Source organism: Oryzias latipes, chromosome 23 (genome assembly GCF_053564925.1).
Source record: "Oryzias latipes strain Hd-rR chromosome 23, Olatipes_Hd-rR_3.1".
NCBI classification, from domain to species: Eukaryota; Metazoa; Chordata; class Actinopteri; order Beloniformes; family Adrianichthyidae; genus Oryzias; species Oryzias latipes.
The window spans coordinates 9349804-9371480 of record NC_136259.1 but is presented as its reverse complement, the minus strand read 5'-3'; the positions used below and the strand labels follow the sequence as shown (position 1 = coordinate 9371480).

The following is a 21677-nucleotide window of genomic DNA, read 5'->3' as shown; positions in this document are numbered from 1 at the left end:
TTTCACCATGCGGTGATCACTGTGGTATATCACTTTTTAATGTACACCACACAGCCAATCAGAATCGAGTATTCACCCGGACCATGGTATAAATTAATTTTTAAAATGATTTATTGTTTCACTACATTATGTAAACTGAAAGGTTTTTTGTCATCATCACTTGCTTACTAGCAAATAAAAAAAAGATTTTTCTCAATGATTTGTTTTTTGTTGTGTTTTATAACACCTAAATCGAACCAAAACAAAACATTCATCCAAACATCGAGGTTTGAACCAAATCACAAGGAACATGAATCATTCCATACCTACCATTTTTTGTTGTTTTCCGGATTTAATTTTTACTGCTCCGTTTGTGTCAATTCTGACCAGGTCAGCTGTGTTTATTTACTCATTCTTTTTTTTTCTTAAATCTTGCTTTGCTTCTTTTCCCAGTTCTTTCTTGACCTTCTCATCAGTATTTGAATCATTATTTTCTGTTTCCAACAGAAATCTTTGAGTAATAGTAATGAAGTATTCTGACATTTGTTTTTCAAATGTTCACAGATACCGTTCAAATATTTCAAACAGAAATCGACTTCTTTTATTTTAAATGATGGAAAAAGCTCATTTCCCTCTGCAAAAACAGAATTTGCCTTGCAAGGAGGAGACAGCACCTTGATCAGCACAGTCGCTGGATTGCCAAGCTTTTCCAAAGAAGGTCTGTCTCCCCTGCCTTCTTATTTGTTTCAAACAGTAACAAAATACAAAAAATGTGCATAGAATGAAAGCATGTGATTAAATCAAACTCTGGTTCAGGAAACATGTTAATCATAAAACGTTATGTCAATACAAAGACTGAGGGCTCAACGTGTTTGTTTCCTTTTAATCAAGACCAGCTTGTCACAATAACCTTTTTGTTCAATGGAAAAACCTAAGGTCTGCAATGGCAAACCACCGGATTTTACAATTTGATGTCACATTATCAAAGTATATGCCAGTGTAAACCAAGCAAAACGTATATTTGCCTAATGATAAAAAGAAGAACATTTCTTTGACGTAAACTGACAACAAACTTACGCTTCCAACAGTGTTTTCCATGAATCTGCCCACTATTTTTCCAATCTCATAATGTCTTTTAGCTTCAACATTTTTATATTTGATTTGCCAACCATTTTATTGTTTTTTTTTATTGTTTTAAATGATAGGGCATAAAATGCATTGATGTCAGTGATGGCCAAAGCTGTAGAGGTATTAGAGTTTTATGTTGAGAACTTTGAATCTTAGAGGTGTTTTTTTCACACTGAGCTTTTCAAATCTGCTTACTAACCCTAGTTTTGTTACATACTTATTGACCATTGAACTAAACAAAACATGAAGTGAAGGAGTGTATTCATTTCCCTCCCTAGAGAAAGTGCAGATGATTGATTCAATTTAATAGTTTTGATTTAACAAAAATGCATGCGAAAAGTAATTTAAAAGAGGATAATTTATGTTTTGTTATCCAACATAGTAAATGTGAGTCTTTCCTTCTGGTTGAGGGATTGAACTGGTTAAGCTACAAAATGAAAAGCAGTCCTGTACTCCCCAAGCAATCTGCCTTCCTCCGTTCCACCTCAGCTAGCACACTTGACTAACTATCATCCTGCACTCCGTGGATAATTTTGCGCACACACACACACATTTTCATGCACTTAATTTCCTTAATTTGTAGCATAAAATAGACAAACTTTTCTGTTACTGTGTTCTGTTATAGAATAATGCCATTGTCACAACTATCCTTACGGGTGGATACGGACCATCTGCGGTAGAAAAATGGGAATGCCTGAACAGGTCACGCAAATAGCTGGCACAAAATTTGAAGGCCGTAGACTGAGCATAGACTTGAGGGTAAACAGGGGTGAAGTAGAGGAGATGCAGACACATCGCACAAATTTTTTAGTTTTTCAACCCCCCTGAATACTGCGCTTGGGAGGCCATTAGTGCTTTTGAAGTGATAGATGCATGCTCTATGATTGCAGCCTGACTGCTAGGAATTAGAAAACTAGACACAGTGTAGTTTGTATCAGCATCCTAAGCACCCACACACCCCATGGATGCTGCATTTCCACACAGTCAGTAAGGAGCAAGTAATGGCACTTATTAACGACGAATGTGTGATGTTATAGCACCGCGCCACAGTATCGCCCGTGTGTCAAAAGTTCGTGTAACGTACATTATCCTTACAAATACTTCAAAATACACTCACCCCATGCACGACAATCCTATGTTCCATTTTCATGGCGTCCATTGAGGTATCCGAATGCCTAATTCTTTTTCACAATTCTTTATCAGAATGTACCTTAACTAGTTATATTGTTCATGCAAATGGATTCTCAAACAATTTAGAATGTGAGATGTTTGGAATTTTAAGCTGTGGACCTTTAAAGCAAGTCCAAGCTCACTTTTACAGGTCCAGATCTTTTTAAGCTCTGGACCCTTTAAAAGTGAGCTTGGATTTGCCTTATTTCTGCTTTTTCTGAGCTTTTATAACAGCTTTTAAAGGTAGCTATTATTATATCCTCAATGTCAAACCAAGTACTTATGTAACTGCATTATTATAAGCCCTATGTAAAACATTACACTTTTTTTTTCTTTTACTGAGAAATAAAAGAGAGGTTTAGTCAGAAGTGGATAATGGAACCAGTGTGGGAAAAAAAGGTTTTGTTCTAGCTTTAATTAATGGTCTGTGAAAAACTACAGACCTTTGTAAATGTCAGCAGCTGTCCTCAAATCATTTACCCATCGAGCTCGTCTTGGGTCAGTCAGCAGAGAAGGAAAAGAAGGAAATTCCAGAGAAACTAAGGTTTATCGAGAAATGTCAACACCTTTTCCAGCAGTGTTGCTTGTAGCTCAGCTTTGCTTCATTACAATTGTGGGCTTCAAACAGTCGTATTTTCAGAAAATGTGATCATTTAAATGAATATACATGGTGTATATTAGGGCTATGTATTTTTCGTTTCCTTCCTTAGATATGAATGCTCTTGTCATGGTCGACAAATCCATACATAAAAGACGCACGCTCAGACACTTGCTCATATCACCTGTCATCACACTGACAACTGTTTCAAAAGCACAGAGTCATTATTATAGCATCTTCATGTAACCCTGGCAAAAGTATTTTTTTTACCCCCACAGTGCGCATAAATTTAAATTTTTCATTCATGAAGGCTGACGCGGAAAAGTGGCGGCATTTATATAGGTGGGTGGGGTGCGTGGATGGACCCTTTTCTTATGATCCCATAGGGGAAAAAGGTTCATTGTCACTCAAACCCGATTTTTTTTATTTGTTTCCAAATCCAAAAAACACAAACGGAGGACAGATCCAATGCTTATTGTTGTCATACACCCGTCATACACCCTATGGCACAAATGCCCAAGGTTGCCAAACCCTGCAATAGAGACACAACAGGAACTCATTCCCTGTATTTATCAAGTTCTTAAGTATAATAATCGATTCAAATATTTTTTCCACAAAGCCCCATCAACATTATTAATTTGGTCAAGAATAACTCTCAACTGCAATTTTCTATATTAGTGCTATAATGATTCATTTTTACTAGGATTCTATTCATATCATAATTTGTGGCTGCTGATATGATTCATGGTTGATTTTGGTTCATTTTTAAACCATCCAAACAAATCCAATTCACTGACCTAAGATTGATCCACAGCATCAAAAATTTAACCAGTGGTACTCAGAGATAAATACCTGGGTATGGAACAGTGCAGGTGACGTTTTTAAGATTCCTTGTATTTTTTGCAAGATTATCAAGTGTAAATTAAATCTGTGTACAAACAAACAAGTAAATAAGAATGGCATCAAGTAGTTTCCACAATCAAAACCCCTTTTGTTTTCTAGGACATAGTTTCTGTGGAGTGGCAGTAATTAGTTAGAAATTCCCTTCTGAGTTGTCAGCGGAACTGTTGGCGTGAAGTAAGCTCGCCCCTATCTCCCGTCATCCGTCTGTTTACACTCTCACCTGCTAGCTTACAGCCTCTCACACCTCCAACGTAACATTACCGGTGCAACAAAAATGGCTATCTAGCCAGGTTTTGAGCCAGATATCACCTCAGATGAGGAAAACAAAGACGTACATGGATCTAGTAATCTACAAGTGGATGCATCAGAATGGAGCAGAGCAGGGAATTTATAGCCTGTCCAGCTTATTTTTATATCACAAATACGCATTTATTTCAATTGGCATTTTTTGATTTTTTTGTCTCCTCCTGATTCTCAATGATTTGAATAAAGAAATATCCACAAATGGAATTTTAAGCTGAATTTTCCTCATACAAACGTATATGCTATCCCATCCAAATAATCAGAAACAGGTGTGCGAATCACTTGAGCCGCTCTCAGGAGCTCAGTGAATTGAACTGTCATAGGGTGCCACCTGTGCAACAAATCCAGTGGTGAAATTACCTCACTCCTAAATTTTCCACAGTCAATTCTCATCTCTATCATGACAAAATGGAAGAATTTGGGACCAATAGCAACTCAGCCACCAAGTGGTAGACCACGAAACTGATGGAAGCGCATGGTACAAAGGGGTCGTAGAGTTTCTTCACAGTCAATTGCTACAGATCTTCAAAACGTCACCTTCGGATTAGCCCAAGTCCAGTACGCAGAGAGCCTCATGGAAACCCATTCCATCATCTAAGCACATCACCAAGTGCAATTCAACTCGACCGATGTAGTGGTGGAAAGCACGCCGCCACTGGACTGTAAAGCAGTGGAGACGCCTTCTCTGGAGTGATGAATCACGGTTTTCCATCTGGCAATCTGATGGATGAGTCTGGGATTTGGAGGTTGCCAGGAGAGCAATACATTTGGGACTGCATTGTACAGAGTGTGAAATTTGTTGGAGGAGGAATTATGGTGTGGGCTTATGTTTCAGGACTTGGGCTTGGCCCCTTAAGTCTACTGAAAGATTTCTGAATGCTTCGGGATACCAACAATTTTGGACAACTCCATGCTCCCAACCTTGTGGGAACAGATTGGAGCTGGCCCCTTCCTCTTCCAACATGTCTGTGCACCAGTGCACAAAGCAAAGTCCATAAAGACATGATTGAGAGAGTCTTTTGACAGGACAGGACCTTTCTTACTTAATCCCCTCTGATCTTTGCAACTGCCTTCCTGCTTCACATCATATTTTTCCATCATGTGTCCTTCTTTTACATTGTCTTAAGTCACATAAAAAGTGGAGAAAGATAACCGCCGTGCACTTCCCTTAAAAGATTCTCCACACGCTGTGATTAATTCCATACTTCTCAACAGTTTATCATGACAAAACTTTAGCTTTTCTCTCCCCCCAAACTTTTCTTTTAAAGCAAAACTCAGGGCTTTGCAGCTCTGATGGATGGCACTGTAGCCAGCAGTGTTTAAAAGAGACAAGGCCACCTCTGGTAAACAACTCTTTATAATCACCAGGCTGATTGAGTGCTGCTCCTGATGTGCCATGTGGTTCAGTTTGTGCCAAAGCATTAAGAGGAGAGGCAGGAAAAAAGTGGAGGCAACGAGAGAGCTTAATATGGTGGATGTAATTAAATAGCGCTCTATCCTATTTTTCAATTAATCCTGTGACATCCTTTTTCATTGTTTTTTTTCCTCCCACTCTGCAGCCATCGCTGAAAACTCAAGTTTAATTTTGGGGCAATTTCCCAGAGTTTAAAGATGGAGTTCTTGTGCTGAATTGTTGTCACGTCCAAACCTTTTTAGAAGTTGGAGAGTGATCAGTCAAGGTTTTACCAAAACTATGAGTTTTAAAGCAATGTAGTGGATTAAATGCATTTCACAGAGTAACCACAAGGGGTTTGTTACATAAGGAAAGTAGTCTCTATTGTACTTCAATGTAAAATGGTCAGACTTTACAATAAAAGTAAATATGTTACAAAAAATCCTTCATCTCTATTTGACAACTGTCAATATTTGTAGTTTTTTTCTGTTCCACACTGTTTTACTCTTTAATTGACCTTGAAACTGGTGGCATTTTATTTAATTTGATTTATTTTCTTACTTGTCCTGTCCAACAGCTGAGCAAACAGATGAGAGCTGAAGGCCTGTTGTGTTGGAGTTAAAACATGGGGTTATGAATCTTCTGACACACCAGATGTATATTTAACTAAATAGACTAAACATTATTTGTATTAATTCTTTTTGTAACCGTTTTGTGAAGGACCGGACTGAAAATTCAAAGAGGGAAGTGAGAGGGAATATTAGATTGGGGGGGTTATAGAAGGTGGGGGGTAAATCATAAAGCATCATGAATCAACAATATGCTGGAAGTTTATAATCATCACTGTCAGGTGGATGATAGAATGTAAAAAGAAGGAGGGAGAGTGCCTACTCATCCCCACACAAAGACCCCGCCGTAGCAGCAGCCAGATAGAGGAAAAACCGCCCGTCGGACAATCACATCCACCACCCACGCCAGGGCCAGCAGGACTGCAACAGGGGCCTCAATGCCAGAGAGCAGGGAGGCATGGGGGGACAGAGAGTGCAAGCTCCACCCCAACCAGAAAAGGAGCCCCACCACCGCGCCAGGAGGGCCCAACGCAGGACCCCGTCCCAGGAGAATACCCCCAATACCAGACGAGCACCTCATCACCACCCAGGAGTTCTGAGAATCCCCCCACCCCAACCCCAGACACGAGCCAGGGTCCCTCAAGGGAGACCCGCCCCACGCTCCAGGCAGCCACCCACCCAGCCCATGATTGGACCAGCAGACCGCAAGGCAGGGGCCAGCCACCCCTGCCCAGGAGGAGGAGGCCCAAGAGAAGTGAGGGTCCACAGGGATTGTTTTAAACAAGGCCCGACCAGTTTCATCCACAGTTGGAATTTTGGAGAAGGCCGGCGCTCAAGTGCAAGTACCAGAACCCACACGCCAGGGACACGGACAGAGGACATCTTCTGCTTGCTGGCGTGGATGTCCAAGCACTCCCCCCTACCAGGGGTCCTACATGTCTAAGGTGCAATGAAAACCAAGAGGGGAGGGGGCCCGTTTCCTTACGGCAACCATGGGACAGGGACCACTGCCAAGTACCTCTTCCCCCAGTTTGTGATACAACCGTCTCCCAGCACCCCCAGCATAGGAAATAAAGCACCCTTAGTGAATGCATTCTTCCAAAAAACAATAATAAAAGGAAAGAAGGAAAAATGAGGTGAAGATATAGAATTCTAGTTAATAATCTTTTGCACGAAAACATGTTCTGGTTACCAGTTTTTCCAAGAACATAAGTGGCTTACATGTTTTTAAATGCATTAATTTAGTGCTTCTCTGTAGAAAAGTTTTTCTTAACTGTTAAACAAGATGTTCAAGCCAAAAACAAATCGTAATTAATAGTAGACTGTGTTGGTTGCCAACCACTCCAGTTTAACATCTGCTTTTTTATACACTGACTTAAAAAGAAAAGAAGCTTGTCTTACCATCCGGTGGAAGCTCTTACCTTCATGTGTGACTGTACCCTACATCTAGATTAGCCCCCTCTGTTTGCCAGAGTGCCCATTTTGTGTAATTATATGAACTGCACCAAGCTAATGGCTCCAACAGAGCAGTGCCTAGACTCATTACACCTCGGGGTGATGCAAAAACACCATTACTGGCATCAACATCCTAGAGTGTATGTGCACTTTAGGTGCCACGCCATGCCTGCATCTGCACATCTCTTTTCATGGAAGAAGGTTTCCGGAGTAACAGCCCATGTTAAAGAAATTGAACACATATCGTAGACACCTGTCGTTTCTAGTTCATATCTTTTGTTGATACAAAAACTAAATATTTCAACACATGGCCATACATTTCTCCAGAATCTTCATCTTATCTTTATGGCAGCTCTAGTTGACATTGCAGAAATGGCACAAGGCACCTCAAATAACTTTGAGCACTTATTGTACACACTTCAGTGAGCACCATCTCCCTCTGGAAGCATGCAGACTATTTAGCTCACAAGAAAAAAAGAGGCCTTACTTGTCTGTTTTATCATTCTTTATATATAGTACTTGTGTGGGTGTACTTACTTTGTTGCATCTACAGTATTACCACCTAGGGATTCCTCCACTGCATAAATAGTATTTGATTTAATATTTCCCTCTTACTTTGTGTGAAACCTCAGCTCATTCAACATTCTTATCTCCATGCGTCAATAGTATAGGGCTTCATTTCCCTGCACCAGGTTGGTGTTTTATATCCAACGGCTCTTGTTTCACTCATGCCCGTTGCTTCACAAGGTTAAATAGAAACGTTTACTACAGGCTGTAAATTTCTCGACCGTAGACTTAGCTGTCCATGCAACCATTATGTTGCTCATTACATTTTTGAAGAAAGACCCTGACTTTTCCGACAAACTGCTGTTCAAACTACATCATTGTCCACAAACCGTAGAGTCTTGCCAAACGTTGGAGATAAAGGTCTAATTGATTTTTTTTTTTTGCTATGCACAATATACATCACTCGTGAAAGAGTTTCAATATTATTATTGTAGGTTAAAAAGATATTTATGCCAGAACAAGCACAAACAACCCTGTTCAATTTACTCAGACTTGCCATGCCTTAGAAATCCACATGACCTTTTAGTTGATCCGTCCCTACAGCATTTCATGTCTTGTGACATATCACATGTACACATCTATGCAGGTTTATAATTCTCTTAGATTTCACTGTTGCAACTTTGAATTTTATTACTTTGTTTATTGGAATTACTTCTATTTCTGACATATAAAAACATTAGTTGCCTCACAGTATGGACTGTTGCCATCTTGTTGAGTGGAATGTCTTCATGCAATTAAGCTGCGTTTAACGTCCTGAACCCAGAAGGAGTAAGAACTAGCCGTGCAGAAATGTGCTTATGTTCTTCTGTCACTGTGGTTGTGTCTGTGTGTGACAGAGCAGTCACGATTGCACTTACGTTTGCGTCGCTTTAATGTAGTTTTACTTGGAAAGCTCAAAGCAGCACTTGATTAGACAGTGGCTGATCCCAGCAATTAGCCCACATAGTTGTTTCATAGAGAAGTAGCAGCACATAGTAATTTCTATTCCTAATATAGGCCATCTCCATAATAGTTGATATGAGTAACAATGAGAACATTTTATATAGTTTAGGCATTATTACAGATAATTGACTTGATTTTTCTGTTGATTGTGCGACATCACTAAATGCTCAATGCTTTTTTTTTGTTGATGCAAAGCCTTTTATTTTTAAAACCAATGTTTAAGGGATGTCATTGCCAAGTGATGCATCATAACTGTAAAGACATCAAATCAGTCAACCATGTTACTGAAGCTATTCATTCTCTATAAATATCTCATTTGTCTAGCTAAAACGTCTTTTTCTTGCTTGATTACAGTTTGTAGCTAGTATGTATTAAATTCTCCTGATGTCCAGATTTTGAACGAAAAAATGGGAGGATTAAAGCAAGTATCAAAAGAAAATAATCATGTAAAAAATAATCGTATTTTGTTTATGCTGCATTCATACAGAGCGCGATTCACGCGCCTTCTGTCTCTCTTTTGACGCGCGTCAAATTTACTGCTCAATGCCTGCCCTTGACGTCGCGGCCGTGGAGCAACCGCCAACATTTTTATGGACTTCATTCGTTGCCATCGAAAAGCATGGAAAACATGGATGATGTTGAGCCAGTAGCTTGGGTTATGTGTTTTGGAGAGCCCTACAGAGGCGCGTTCACAAGATCTTTCAGCCTCTCCCAGTGCACTTTACTTCCGCAGCGAGAGCTGTGCCTGGATGTGACAGCTGTTTTAAACGTTACTTCGTCTGTCTGTGGCCCAGTTTAAGCATAACCCGAAAGAGGAAAAACAAAAATAAAACTGGAGGATCTTTTTATTATTGTCTTGATGAAAATAAGATAAACATCATGGGCCCATGGACAGGTTGCCCTGCCTGTCAAAGAGTCCATGGAACTGGAGCAAGCAAACGCAGGGTACAGCCAGACGGCGGTTGCCATCGTAGTGGGCTCAGTAGTTGAAGACCTTTCCAAGGTGTTTCCCACTTTTAACCAATAGTAACCGGGGCGGTCTCAAGCAACCCCGTGGCCGCAGCAGGTTAGGATAATGGATGGAGGTTCAGGACGAAAATCCCCTCATAGGGCAGCTATGATTCATTTTTCTACCGTTTGATTGAGTCATTCAGAATGTCATGTACCCAAAGCTGAGTCCCTGATTGGTTAACGCAGCGCCTTGCCCAACGCACAAATCGCGTTGCAGGATTTCCGATCATGTCTGTACATTGACTTAACATTGAAACTCTGACCCCCCTGATGTGCGAATCGCGTCCGGAGTGAATACTGCATAATGCAAATGCTTGTAGACAGCAAGATTCATATAGGTCTTCTTTTTCCTCATCCAAGCTGGCATCTGGCTCAACTGTATGGCTGGATAGCTCCAATATTGCTCGCCAAGTTTGTTGCACGGTTAATGTTGGGTTGGGTGTGGGAGGGGTTGTAATCTTGTGGCAAAGAGTGTAAAGAAAGATCTTTTATCAACAGGATGGACGGAGCGGGGTTGCTCTGTGCCAACGGTCCTGTCCAAAACTCAGAGGTGAATTTCTAATGAACTACTGCCGCTGTGCAGAATGTATGTCCTTAAAAACCACACAGGTCATTTTGATTTTTGCTTTAAAAAAAACTTTATAATTAAAAAACTACTGGGAACACTTTAAAAGAGATCAAGAGATCTTAATCTAAATTATTCACATCCTACTTTAAATGATGTTCAACTAAAAGAGTCTGAGGAATGTGCAGGAGGTCAACAGCAGTTCAGATGTTTTATTGGTGTTTAATTTAAATCTTTTCCACGGCAGCAATACAGAAACAAAGCTCTTTATGCACCAAGTTACTGTCTCCTGTGCAAGTTTGTTAGCAGTTAGCAAATGTGCTGGATTTCAAATATGTGGGAGAGGCCGAGCGATGAAAGGGGGAGAGCTGATACCGCAACTCCGTTGAATACAGATGAGAGAAAACCTAGTTGCATTCTGATCAGGCCGCTTCTTCGGGCTCATTGCATTTTCTGGCCCTCCACTCTTCAAGAAGTAGAAGCCTTTAGAGGCCTTTGCTAAACCTTGGGGGATGTCACCTGGGCAAGTCAAAGTACAGGTTTTCTTCTTAAAAGAGCTGCCTGTAATACATAACGCTTCGCTGCTGGAATTCATCAGCAGCTGGATCTTCTAATTAAGAAATTCTGGAACCCTGGAAATGACAATAAATAAATAAATAAATAAATTGTTCCCTCAAACTCATCATTTGTGGCCACGAATAGGTAGTTTGTGGGGACTAATTGCTATTTTGTGCGCAGTCAGTGTTTTGGTATCTTCAGTTCCTACTACTAATTTGTGACCACAAAAAACGAATTAGCGCCCTCAAAAGCTAATTTTTGCCCCACAAAATACTAATTTGTGCGGGAAAAAAATGTCATTTTGTTCACAAAAGGCTTATTCTTGCGCATGGAATGCTAATTTGTGCCCACAAAATGCTAATTTGTGCCCACAAAATGCTTATTTGTGTAGAGAAAGTACTAGTTTGTGTGTACGAAAATGGTAATTTGTGCACATTAAATGCTAATTTATGCCCACAAAATGAGTGCCCACCAAAATAGTATTTGTGTAAAAAAAGTAATTTGTCCCCACAAATGAGTAATTAAAACAATTTGTTGTTTGTTTGTTTTAATTCATGTACAGGGCTCCGTAAGAATTTGAAAGTAATTTCAAAATCATGTTCTATGTTGTGAAAACACTGCAGGCCAAATTTGTTAGCATTTTACCTTACCTCCTGCCCAATCTGAGAATTTTTTTTTTGGTGGTCCAATGGGGTTTTAGCACATTTATAAAGCCTACGGCTCATAAAACTGTCGATATCATACTCACCAGCCTCTCACTCTCTGCTTTACTTGAAAAAAAACAAAAAAAAAAATTCAAAAATCAACAGTGGTCATGGCTGATATTTAGCCAGCTTCAACTATAAGATATTTAGAGGACGGGAGGGTGCAAAGCAATGCGTGCAGGGTCTGACTGGCATAGCAGTTTTCAGTTTAATTAGTCCAAGTCTGCGTGCACTCTTCCATCTGCAAGCTGAATACAAATGCTTTTTGTTGAAAAGTCATCGGGGTCGTCTCTCCGACTCATTAAAAAAACCAGCTCGGGAGGAAAAATTAAAGGAGCCAAACACCTTCAGTTTAGCATGTAGGAGGGAAAACTAATGCAAAGAGCCTCACTGTGGTAAACATTTTCTTTAAACTTTGTGAAATTGGACTTTCTTAGCTGCTGTAAAGACAGAGCAATGCACCGAAATGTCTTTAAATTTAGAGGCACTTTAAGTCACTCAAGAGTTGGCCACCACAACTTGGTTTAAATGTTTTAGCCTGCGCTGATGCACTTCCTGTCAGGGTAGCATCCTTTTCCCAGATAGCTGCTCAGGTGGCAGATGAGCGCCGACACCATAACCCTGGAGGGGTTTGTCTTTCGAGGCAATAATCAACACCGCAATTGGTTGTAAACCCCACTGTCACGGCAATGATTTCAGCCTTGATGATGAAAGCTCCTGGGACACTCCTCCACAACATGCATGTGCTCTCACACACTCGTAGACTGGGCCTCAACGCTAACCAGCCTCATTCCCCTTCCAGGGAGAGGCATTAGTCGGCGAGATTGAACCTGAGCGGGTGTGAGACGGTATGTTGCTGCCGTCTGTCGTCTTACTTAGCAAGTAATGTACAGAACGGGGAATCTGAGGAGCGCCTCCACCTTCTAGCAATTGTAGCCGACACTTTATTCTTTCATTCCCGAATTTTTGTTCCTAACAAACTTTACCCTTCCTGTCTTTTTGTCTCTTTCTTTTAGCTGTTATTTACCCCTCTAACTGATTTAATGACCTCCGTGTCACACAAATGCACCACAGAGGCAAGAAGTGTTACAGTCATGCGGAACAAACTCAAAAGTGAATGGGATCATGATTGCAACCTAGAACACATTTTTTCCCTTTCTCAACAAAAATGAGCTTCCTTTGCAAGTTGGCTGTGGTCTCCCCTTGAGATGGACTGCAAAACTCAGCCAAACTTTTGTGTAAAAAAATCTACTTTCCTACATCAAAAGAAGCCTGTTTTTGTGGTTTGGACATTAAGGATGCTAAACGGACACCTTTCTTCGGAGAAGTTACCGTCCACGTCCAACCAGAAGAAGGCCTCACACCAGGGCTTTAACTTGTTGCAGAGTTTCTATATCTCGGCTGGTCTTGAAGTGTCTTGGTTTTGCCAACATTTGGAAGAGGTGGACAGAGAAAATAGGGCTGATTTGTACCAAACCCTACTCAGATCTCCTGTGGGCCATAACAGATGAGCAGCTGATAATTACAGCACTGTGTAATTGTGTCCTGCTACATTTATCCGTCACACTACATGACTCAAACAAACTGTTGCAACAAACAATTGTTGCACTCTGCTAAGGTACTTAGAGTGCAACAATTCCCTTTCCCCACAATTGGTTTGTACATACTTTTGTGTCATGGTTTTGTTTCACTTCGATACAGGATTTGTGTATTACAAAACAACAACAGAAAACTTTTATGCAAAACTTTATTTTTGTTTCATTGTTTTAGAATTGTGTTTAGGTTTCTGGAATTTTACTTTCATTTTGGATATCAAAAGTAATTTCCGAAATCAAAATAAAATGTTAAAAATGAAACTAAGTAGAACCTGTAAAAGGTAGGTACTTTTGGAAATTGCTGAATGGATGATAAATGTTGTCCATTATTACAACAAAAAGTTAGCATTAAACTTTTATTAGTCTTAAAGACGCATATAAAAAACTCAAACTGTCAAAACTTTTTATTGTGTTTTTTCTGTAATTTTGTTTTTCTAAAATATGTTTTTTTTGTATTGTTTGTTTAGTTGTGATCTTTAATATGTTTTTGTGTTGAGTGATTTGTCGTGTGATTTGAACTTCAGGGCCACCATAGGATTGTGTACCAAAACATTATTTTTTTTAATCTCTGCCTGTTTGAACTTTCCAACTACAGTCGAGTTCATGCTGATCAGTCTGATCTGTCTTTCATTCATCTCATCTGCCAATGTTCATCGTGTCTCTGCAGGGCTTGATGATCCTCCTACAAAATCTTCCCACTATGCACTGGGGCAACGAGGAAGTGAGCGTGCTGCTGGCCGAAGCTTACAGGTTGAAGTTCGCCTTTGCTGACGCGCCCAACCACTACAAGAGATGATGGGAGTGTCGTCTCCTTCCGCCGCCTGTCCTAGGGCCCCCACATGGAGGGACCTTACTTTTCCCCACCCCCACTCCCCATTTCCAATGGGCCTTTCAGCTAAGAGATTCAGTGAGGACCTGTGGTGTAGCATCCTGAAGTGACAATGAGCCTTTTTGTAATATTTCTGTCTGATCAGCTCTTTTTTTTTCCTTTTTTTGCTGGTGTGGGATTTCAAACTGCACTCCCAAAAAAATGTTCCATTACATTATTTTTTACTTTCACAGTTGTTTTGGAAGAGGGCAAATCCGGCATAGCTACAGATTCTGAAGGAAACCTGCTTCTCCTCTCACACCAGCAGGGAAACCTTTGTTTTTTCAGGAACTGACTTGAAGAGAGCAGCAGAAAAAAAAAGAAGCTGCACTTCAGGAGGGCCACATGAAATTAAACAGCCATCAGGAGAGAGTTTAAATGCGGAGCAAGAGTCTCTTCATTTACCGTAGGACTACCTCACAGCTGCACTCACACCTTTTTTGGATGTCACACAGAGGCTCTGCCCTAGTCCCAATCGGAATCATGCCTTTCTTTATCCACTTAAAGATCTTGCCTTACTTTTTCCAGCCAGTTCGTTTATGTTTCTTCCTTGTGTCTCATTTCCATGAGTGCATACAGATAAAACTCTGTGGAATGTGTGCTGTGTTAAGTGCAGGTGGAAGGAAAGTCTTTGTGAAAATCCTCCACAGGGTGATTGTTCCCTGTCATACGGATTCCTCTTTCCTCTTTGCAGTTCAGAGACGCACTCGATCTGTTCAGCGTGTGCACGTGTTGCAGCTCTGCTCTTCTGTTCTGTTGGGTAAAGTGAATCCACAGGAACATACGAGATATTTATTATTCAACAGCTTCAAGAAAGTAATTAATTCCTGAGTTTTTGGATTTTTTTTTTGGGTAAATCTAGAACTTTTCTGTGAACTCCAAAAGAACATTGGTGTTATTTCAATATTTACATTTGATTAAATAATAACATTTAGGAGATAAACTATGAAGGTGATGGAAGATGAATCCGTATTTAGGGTTGGATCTACCCATGAAGGGTTTATTTCTGCCGCTGAAACGTTGGCACATAACTTTGGCTTTCTATTTTTTTAAGGCTCGATCATCGGCGCTGTGGTTGCCAGGGACGCCACGTCCCAGCATAACTCAAAGCAGTTAGCATTAAGCCAAGATTCATCCATTGTTGTCACCTGAGCCGACAAAGAGGACGAGCGTAGGTGTGTGAAGGGGAGATGGCGACAGAGGGGTGGGGGGGAACAGGGTGTCGCCTTGGATTTTTTTTTCTTAGAGCTGTCAGTCTTTGATCACATGCCAGGACTTTTCTCCCAAACACAATCTGAACCAGTTCAATGACTCTGACAAAAACTGCTTTTTTTTTTCCTTCTGTCCCTTTTTTATGTGACATACTCATTCAAGAACAGCCATCATTTAAGGGGTTTTATTTATACTAAAGTATGTTTACATTTTTGAGCCTCTTAAGTTGTGCCTGAATCTAAAGGTGGTTCCATTTGTGGCTCCAATTGAACAAAAAGCTTCTAATCCATGTGGAAGAGTGGGAGGGTCTATGGCTGCCAGGTTCTAAAACTGGCATGGTACTGCCACAATACTATTGGGGGGGGGGGTATGTTGAAACACCTGGTGTGTTGATAAATTAACAAAGGTTTCTGAACTTCACTTCTCAGATTTGATGGGTTTGTGTGGATCAGAAGTGATGTTTCCTGCCAAAGCTTTTTAGACCACCTACATTTTCTTTTTGTTTGTATTTCAACTATAAGCGGCTTTTATTTAAAGAATCAAAGCTTGAAAACTGGTGACAGCAGCTACAAGTGACAGTTGGTCTCCAAAGTGATGTTGCCTTAATGGATTGTCTCACACAGAGGACCGTAGGGGGAGTCAACGATGTCCTGTACTGGTTAAAAGAACGTCTTCTTCTTCGTTTTCCACTTTTGCTGTAATGTCTTATGAAGCAGTTTGCCTTTAACAGCAGTGAGCCACCACATATCTGACGGTTTAATGAGGAAGCATCATCTCCATAGTGACGCCCCGAGGTTTTTTCAGACATTCCTGGGACCTTACAGTGGGTTGTCCTCCAGAAGCGTCATTTCTCAAACCTAAATGTAGTATTTGAAAGCCCAAATTCCGAACGGTTCTTTGCCTCAGATGAAGTAAAAAAGAATATAGATTTTGTTGGAGTCAGGAATGGCTGTTCTTGGTTTAAAAACATGTACAGAAACAATCTGTAAATACAAATTGTAAATAAACCCTGTACATGACAAAAGTGCTTTGAATTTGATGTCATATGGTGATTAATATTCTGACCCACAAAAGTCCTAGACAGCAGAAACCTTTTTGATTTTATAATTCTTCTTTCTATGAGTGAATTTTTTTTTTCTTGCCACACACTGAAAAATTTGCACACACCTAGCACCAAGTGAAAAATAATTCTGGCCGTAGGAAAGTCACCCCCCCCCCCACCCCCCCAAAAAAAAATGATGACATCACAGCTAAATTTCATATGCCAAACCATTAAAATACTCTCCTGATGCCAGCAAAAGTACAGAACCACAATCACCATTTTTTATGACTTTTGACCTCGCCAATTTAAAAAAACAAAACAAAATACCTTTGGTGCTAGTTATAAATTTAACTCCTCCTAGGGATTTCAACCTATCGCCTCCTGAATTGTTGAACATCACTGGTAAGCTATTTGGGGAAAAAAGGTTGATTTTTACTTCCCCGGTTACTGACATATTTTAGAGTGAAAATTTAATTTATGAATCTTTGGTTTAAGCTGAACGAAACAATATATGACATGACTAGTGTTGGGTTTAATTACTTCTAAAAAGTAATTGATTACTTTACTTAGTTTATAGATCAAAATTGTAATTAAATTACTTTACTCATTACCTATTTGAAAAAGTAATTCCCCACTCGTTACTTTTTTCCACTCATACACAGATTATCAAGGAAAATATTTTGCACAAACTAGATCCTCTTGTCTTTCATTGAACTTTATTTTTAAAGCAATGACCTGATTTAAAACATGATCTGTTGTTTTTTTTTTAGAATTCAGACAACAGTGTGAAAAAGACACAAGGATAAGTTACAACACATGTGGTCAATGCCAATGCTCAAAGTCAAATGAACCTGTTCCGCCTTTGTTCATATCTGTAAAACATGAAAAGAAGCCACTCTGTTGAACTGTTTTATGCCTCCATGTTCATTTTCTCTGACTTTAGGTTTTCCATTACAACGAGTTGCAACTTTCTCTCTCCCTACGTCTGCCTTTTTTTGCAAAGTTCTGCACTTCTGCCTGTCTACCAAACTACCCCCCACCCCCCTCTGGAGAGCGCATTGAGCGCTAACTCATATTGACCAAAGACGCCGTCACGTGCAGCTTAAAGAGAGAAATAAAGTCAGAAAGGGTGAATTAATACAGAAAAGGAAGGGGTCGGCTCTTGTCTTTCACACTAAAGAGCCGACTTTAGAGTTGTTTCATCCTCAGCCGACACATCTATCTGTACTCGGGGCGGGTCTCTGCTCTGCTGCTCACCTGCTGCTCCTCTGGGATGAGAAGACTCCTTCAGCATCTCTTTGAGCCAGTTTGGAAAGCAAAGCGACTGCAGCAATGAGGTAATATACTTTAACCAATCCCCACTCTGCGCTTGCATGACTGCGCGTTTGCACTGTTTTTTTTTGTTGTTTTTTTGAATTGCCCTCCATTTCGTTTAATTTAACCGAAAGAAAATGTCAAAGCCAGCTAAACCTAAGTAATGAAGTAACAAACGTTTCTATAGACCAGTAATTGTAATTAATTACTGAAATTAATTAATAAAGTAATTTAAATACAGTAATTCTTTACTTTGTAATCCGTAACCTCAACATTGGTTATGACTATATTAGGATTGTGGGCGTGGTGAAATCCAAAAATTTACTTTTGCATATTTAACTAAAAATGTCATTGACCTGTTCGTCACCCCCAGATGACCAAAAGATAAAATGGTTGCTATGGAGATGAAACCAACAGAAAAGCTGCCATTTTGAAAAAGTGTTTGTTTTCTATGAATTTCTCATGTGTAGCTCTGACCAGGCTGGCAGAGGCAGAAGGAGGGGAAGTCAGTGAGGCTTCTAAGTGGCATGGCTCTTGCATATATCTACCAGGGTGGAAGAAGAGTGGCAAAAAACCAGGTGTGTAGAATGCTGGCAAGGGGCGTGTGGCAGCTGCTCAGCAAGTGAAACTGGGTCAAAGGGGGGGCGGTAGAGACTGTGGGCCATACGACGCTGCTCACAACTTTAATTATTATTATTTTTCTCGTAAAAGTGCACCATAGCTCCAAATGTTCTACATGTGACTGCAGACAGAACAGATGCTTCAAAATGCGAGCAGCACCTCTGTGAAGCCGCAACACGCTTCTGCACCCCGGTGAGCCCACAGTCAAACGCCACCCTCTGACAAAAATCATGCGGGATGAATGAGTGTGCAGATAAAAGCAAATGTGTGTGCGCCCGAGTCAAAGCGTAAGGTTAATGTGCCAGTATGGGTGCCAGTATTGTGTTCATGCGGAGAGTCTAACAGGTAAACACTTCTCATCTGATCCCTACGGAGCACGGCGGCGGCTCGCTTTATGAGACTCTCCGTGTGTGTCTATGCGCGCTTGAAAGAGCAGGAAGAAAGAAGAGGGAAGACAAAGAAGAAGATGTAAGTATGTGGCAGTGGGTGTGGGTGTGTGTGTGGAGCCCACCTTCAAAGCCAACCCCTCATCTTCGCTCTCGTTAGCCTGACTGATGTTCACACAGTCAGCCAATTATGGAGTGCCGGTCACTCAGGACTCCAGTCACTTTATTGGAAATTAAAAATACATTAAAGCAACAATGGTCGCAGCAAGGCTGTGGCTGGTGCTCATGTGGGCTGGGCCGCACGCGTGAGCGGGCCAAGATCGAAAAATGGAAGAGGTGCCAATGATGAAGCAGCTGGAGCCCAGTGTGCAGTGAAAAGATTCAGCAAAATAGTAACAATTATCAACTTTTTTTGTGTTGTTTTTTTCTTCTTCCCATCTTCGTGGTCATTTTTTCCACATATTTTAGCTGTTTGACATCTGAAATGTAGCAGTTTTTGTCCCACCACCCTTTTCCTTTCCAGGCCCATAAATGTTGCCTTTATTAGTTCATCAGAGAATCATTTTATAGTGAACCTTTATTTTTCCTTTCAAATCAAAAACAAAAAAGAAATTAAGTGTTTTTAAAGATGGGGTAATCCAGACTGATGACAGATTGTAAACAAGAAACCCTAATATGGACACTGAGACTGTCTGCAGAAAAATCTCAAACTGCACACAAATGCTGGTTTCCAAATAGGAATCAACTCTGAAATAAACTCCTGTGAGGGGCATATTTGCTAAGATATTTTCTCCATTTGAATTCATTATTTGAAAAAAATAATTCCAATTACAACTTGAAATTAAAGCTACAAGTAGCATTTAGCGGGCCCGAGCACGTGCGACCGCATGGCACGAGCGACCGCCCCGTGAGCAACGCCCTGCTCGAGCCATTCTCGTCTGGAGCTCCAAGCTATTGTTAATACGACAGCAGCCGGGGGGGGGGGGGGGGGGGGGGGGGGCTGTAATCTGTTGCCTTAAGGGACAAAGACTTTTGCATATAGCATGAAAAAAATTCAAGCAATGATGATAATTGCTATCACTGTCCCTAAGGATGAGAACAATAGAACTCATTCAATTTCCACTACAATGTCTAGATGAGTGTCAGCTATGTCTGATAACTTGGCCAATTAGCTGGACCGGGATCTTGCAAAGTGCAGGTGGTTAACGTCCAGTGTAATGAGTCTGTGGACGGCAACAGTACAGCATAGCTTTTGGTTTCCACAAGAGAAGAACTCCTGACACATCTGCCCTAACAGACAACTACAAGAGGAGTTGAAATGTATAACACGGTGAAGGAGTTTTTGTGCAGAAAAAGGTACAATTAGAAAAGCTGGTAGCAGTGACTGCAGATGGGACTCCTGCTATGATCAATAGACAAACAGGTTTCATCACTCACTGTAAAGCTGACCCAGACTTTCCAAAATGTCTGCATTACTGCTGCGTCATTCACCAGCAGGCCTTATGTGCAGAAGTGATTGGCTCTGGACATATAATGACTCTTATTCTGAAAATCGTAAACAACCTCAGCTGCAAAGCAAAACAGCACAGGATTTTTAAGGTGCTATTGGAGGAGATGTCTGTTGAATATGGTGAATATGAACATGGTGAATCTGAACTTGCATTCTTGACTGACATTACTGGAAAACTAAACCACTTGATCTGCGAGCCTCAAGACAATGGCAAAACTATTTTTTTTTGACCAGCCTGCCTGAGCCAGTGTTTTTCTTGTGGGGATCTTTTCTGCCAGGGCTTGTCAGCTTGGTCAGTGGATGTTGCTGCAGTTGTCTCCCTTGCTGGGACAGCTGGAGTTAAACACAGCAGCTCACGGCTCTGAAGTGGACCCCCTTGCTGTCCCAGTCTGGATGGGCACTGTGGCGATGTTCCAATGGCCAGGCTGGCTCCTGGTATAAAGAGATTCCCAAATACCATTTCTTAACCGCAGAGCCAAGGATGTGTTTACATGTTTAGGTCAAAAATGTGATGGACAGCTTCATGTTGTCTAAACATGCCACCCTGTTATTAATCCAGTTGATATGGTTCTCCATCTGTGTCTAGGTGATAGAAAAGCATTTTTTTTTTATATTTACAGCTCTAAGCAAACAAACAGTTGTCTATATAAAAGAGCTTTTACAATTGTGCACTTTTAGCAGGTCTCTGAGTTCATGTGACCAATGTATGGTGGATTTTCACAGACCTTGTTTAAAACTGAAGGTGAGAGAGACTTAGAGAAATGGCTTCATTGTTCTGGAGTTCTTTGTTTCATCCACAGAAGAGTAGAATTGGTGATTGATTTTGAAAAGCTGCTGAAAAAAGTATCTTTTCAAATTGCAATTTCTAACTTGGGTTTTACATTTTGTGTTCCATTTTTTGTGCTTTATTTGGGAAGCATTTGTTATTTGTTTGGTGTTTTTAAGGTTCTGCAAATATACACATCATTTTTTAGAGACATTTGTTATCAGTTGTGTTTGTTGATTTGTAGTTTAATTTCATTGGATGTATAGATGTCGTGTGGGGGGGAGGCTCGACAGCAGGTAGGACCCAGGCGCAGAGACGGGAGGCAAACGGGTTCAGGGCAAGTGGGTTTATTTAACTAACAAAAAGCGCTGCAGAGCAGGATGACAAAACTAAAAACAAAAACTTACTGTGGCATGGCAAGGGACATGGACGCCAGACAAGAAGACGTGATCAACATGAGCAGAAGTTAATGGACCAGCACAGGAGGAAGGCAGAGACAAGACTTATATACAGACAGG

At 40.7% G+C, this 21677-nt stretch overlaps 1 protein-coding gene across 4 annotated transcripts in view; it reads left to right on the top strand.

Annotated features, from left to right (window-relative positions):
* Positions 1–16544, top strand: part of tbc1d22a (TBC1 domain family, member 22a) — a 165615-nt gene extending 149071 nt beyond the window's left edge. For 3 of the 4 annotated variants that reach the window (XM_078942130.1, XM_078942131.1, XM_078942129.1), the window contains one exon: positions 14108–16544. In XM_078942130.1, the coding sequence (XP_078798256.1) occupies positions 14108–14236 (129 nt within the window). In that variant the 3' untranslated portion in view covers positions 14237–16544. The remainder of the gene's footprint in view (positions 1–14107) is intronic. The other variant, XM_078942132.1, reaches the window with a different exon arrangement.
* The last annotated feature ends 5133 nt before the right edge of the window (positions 16545–21677 follow it).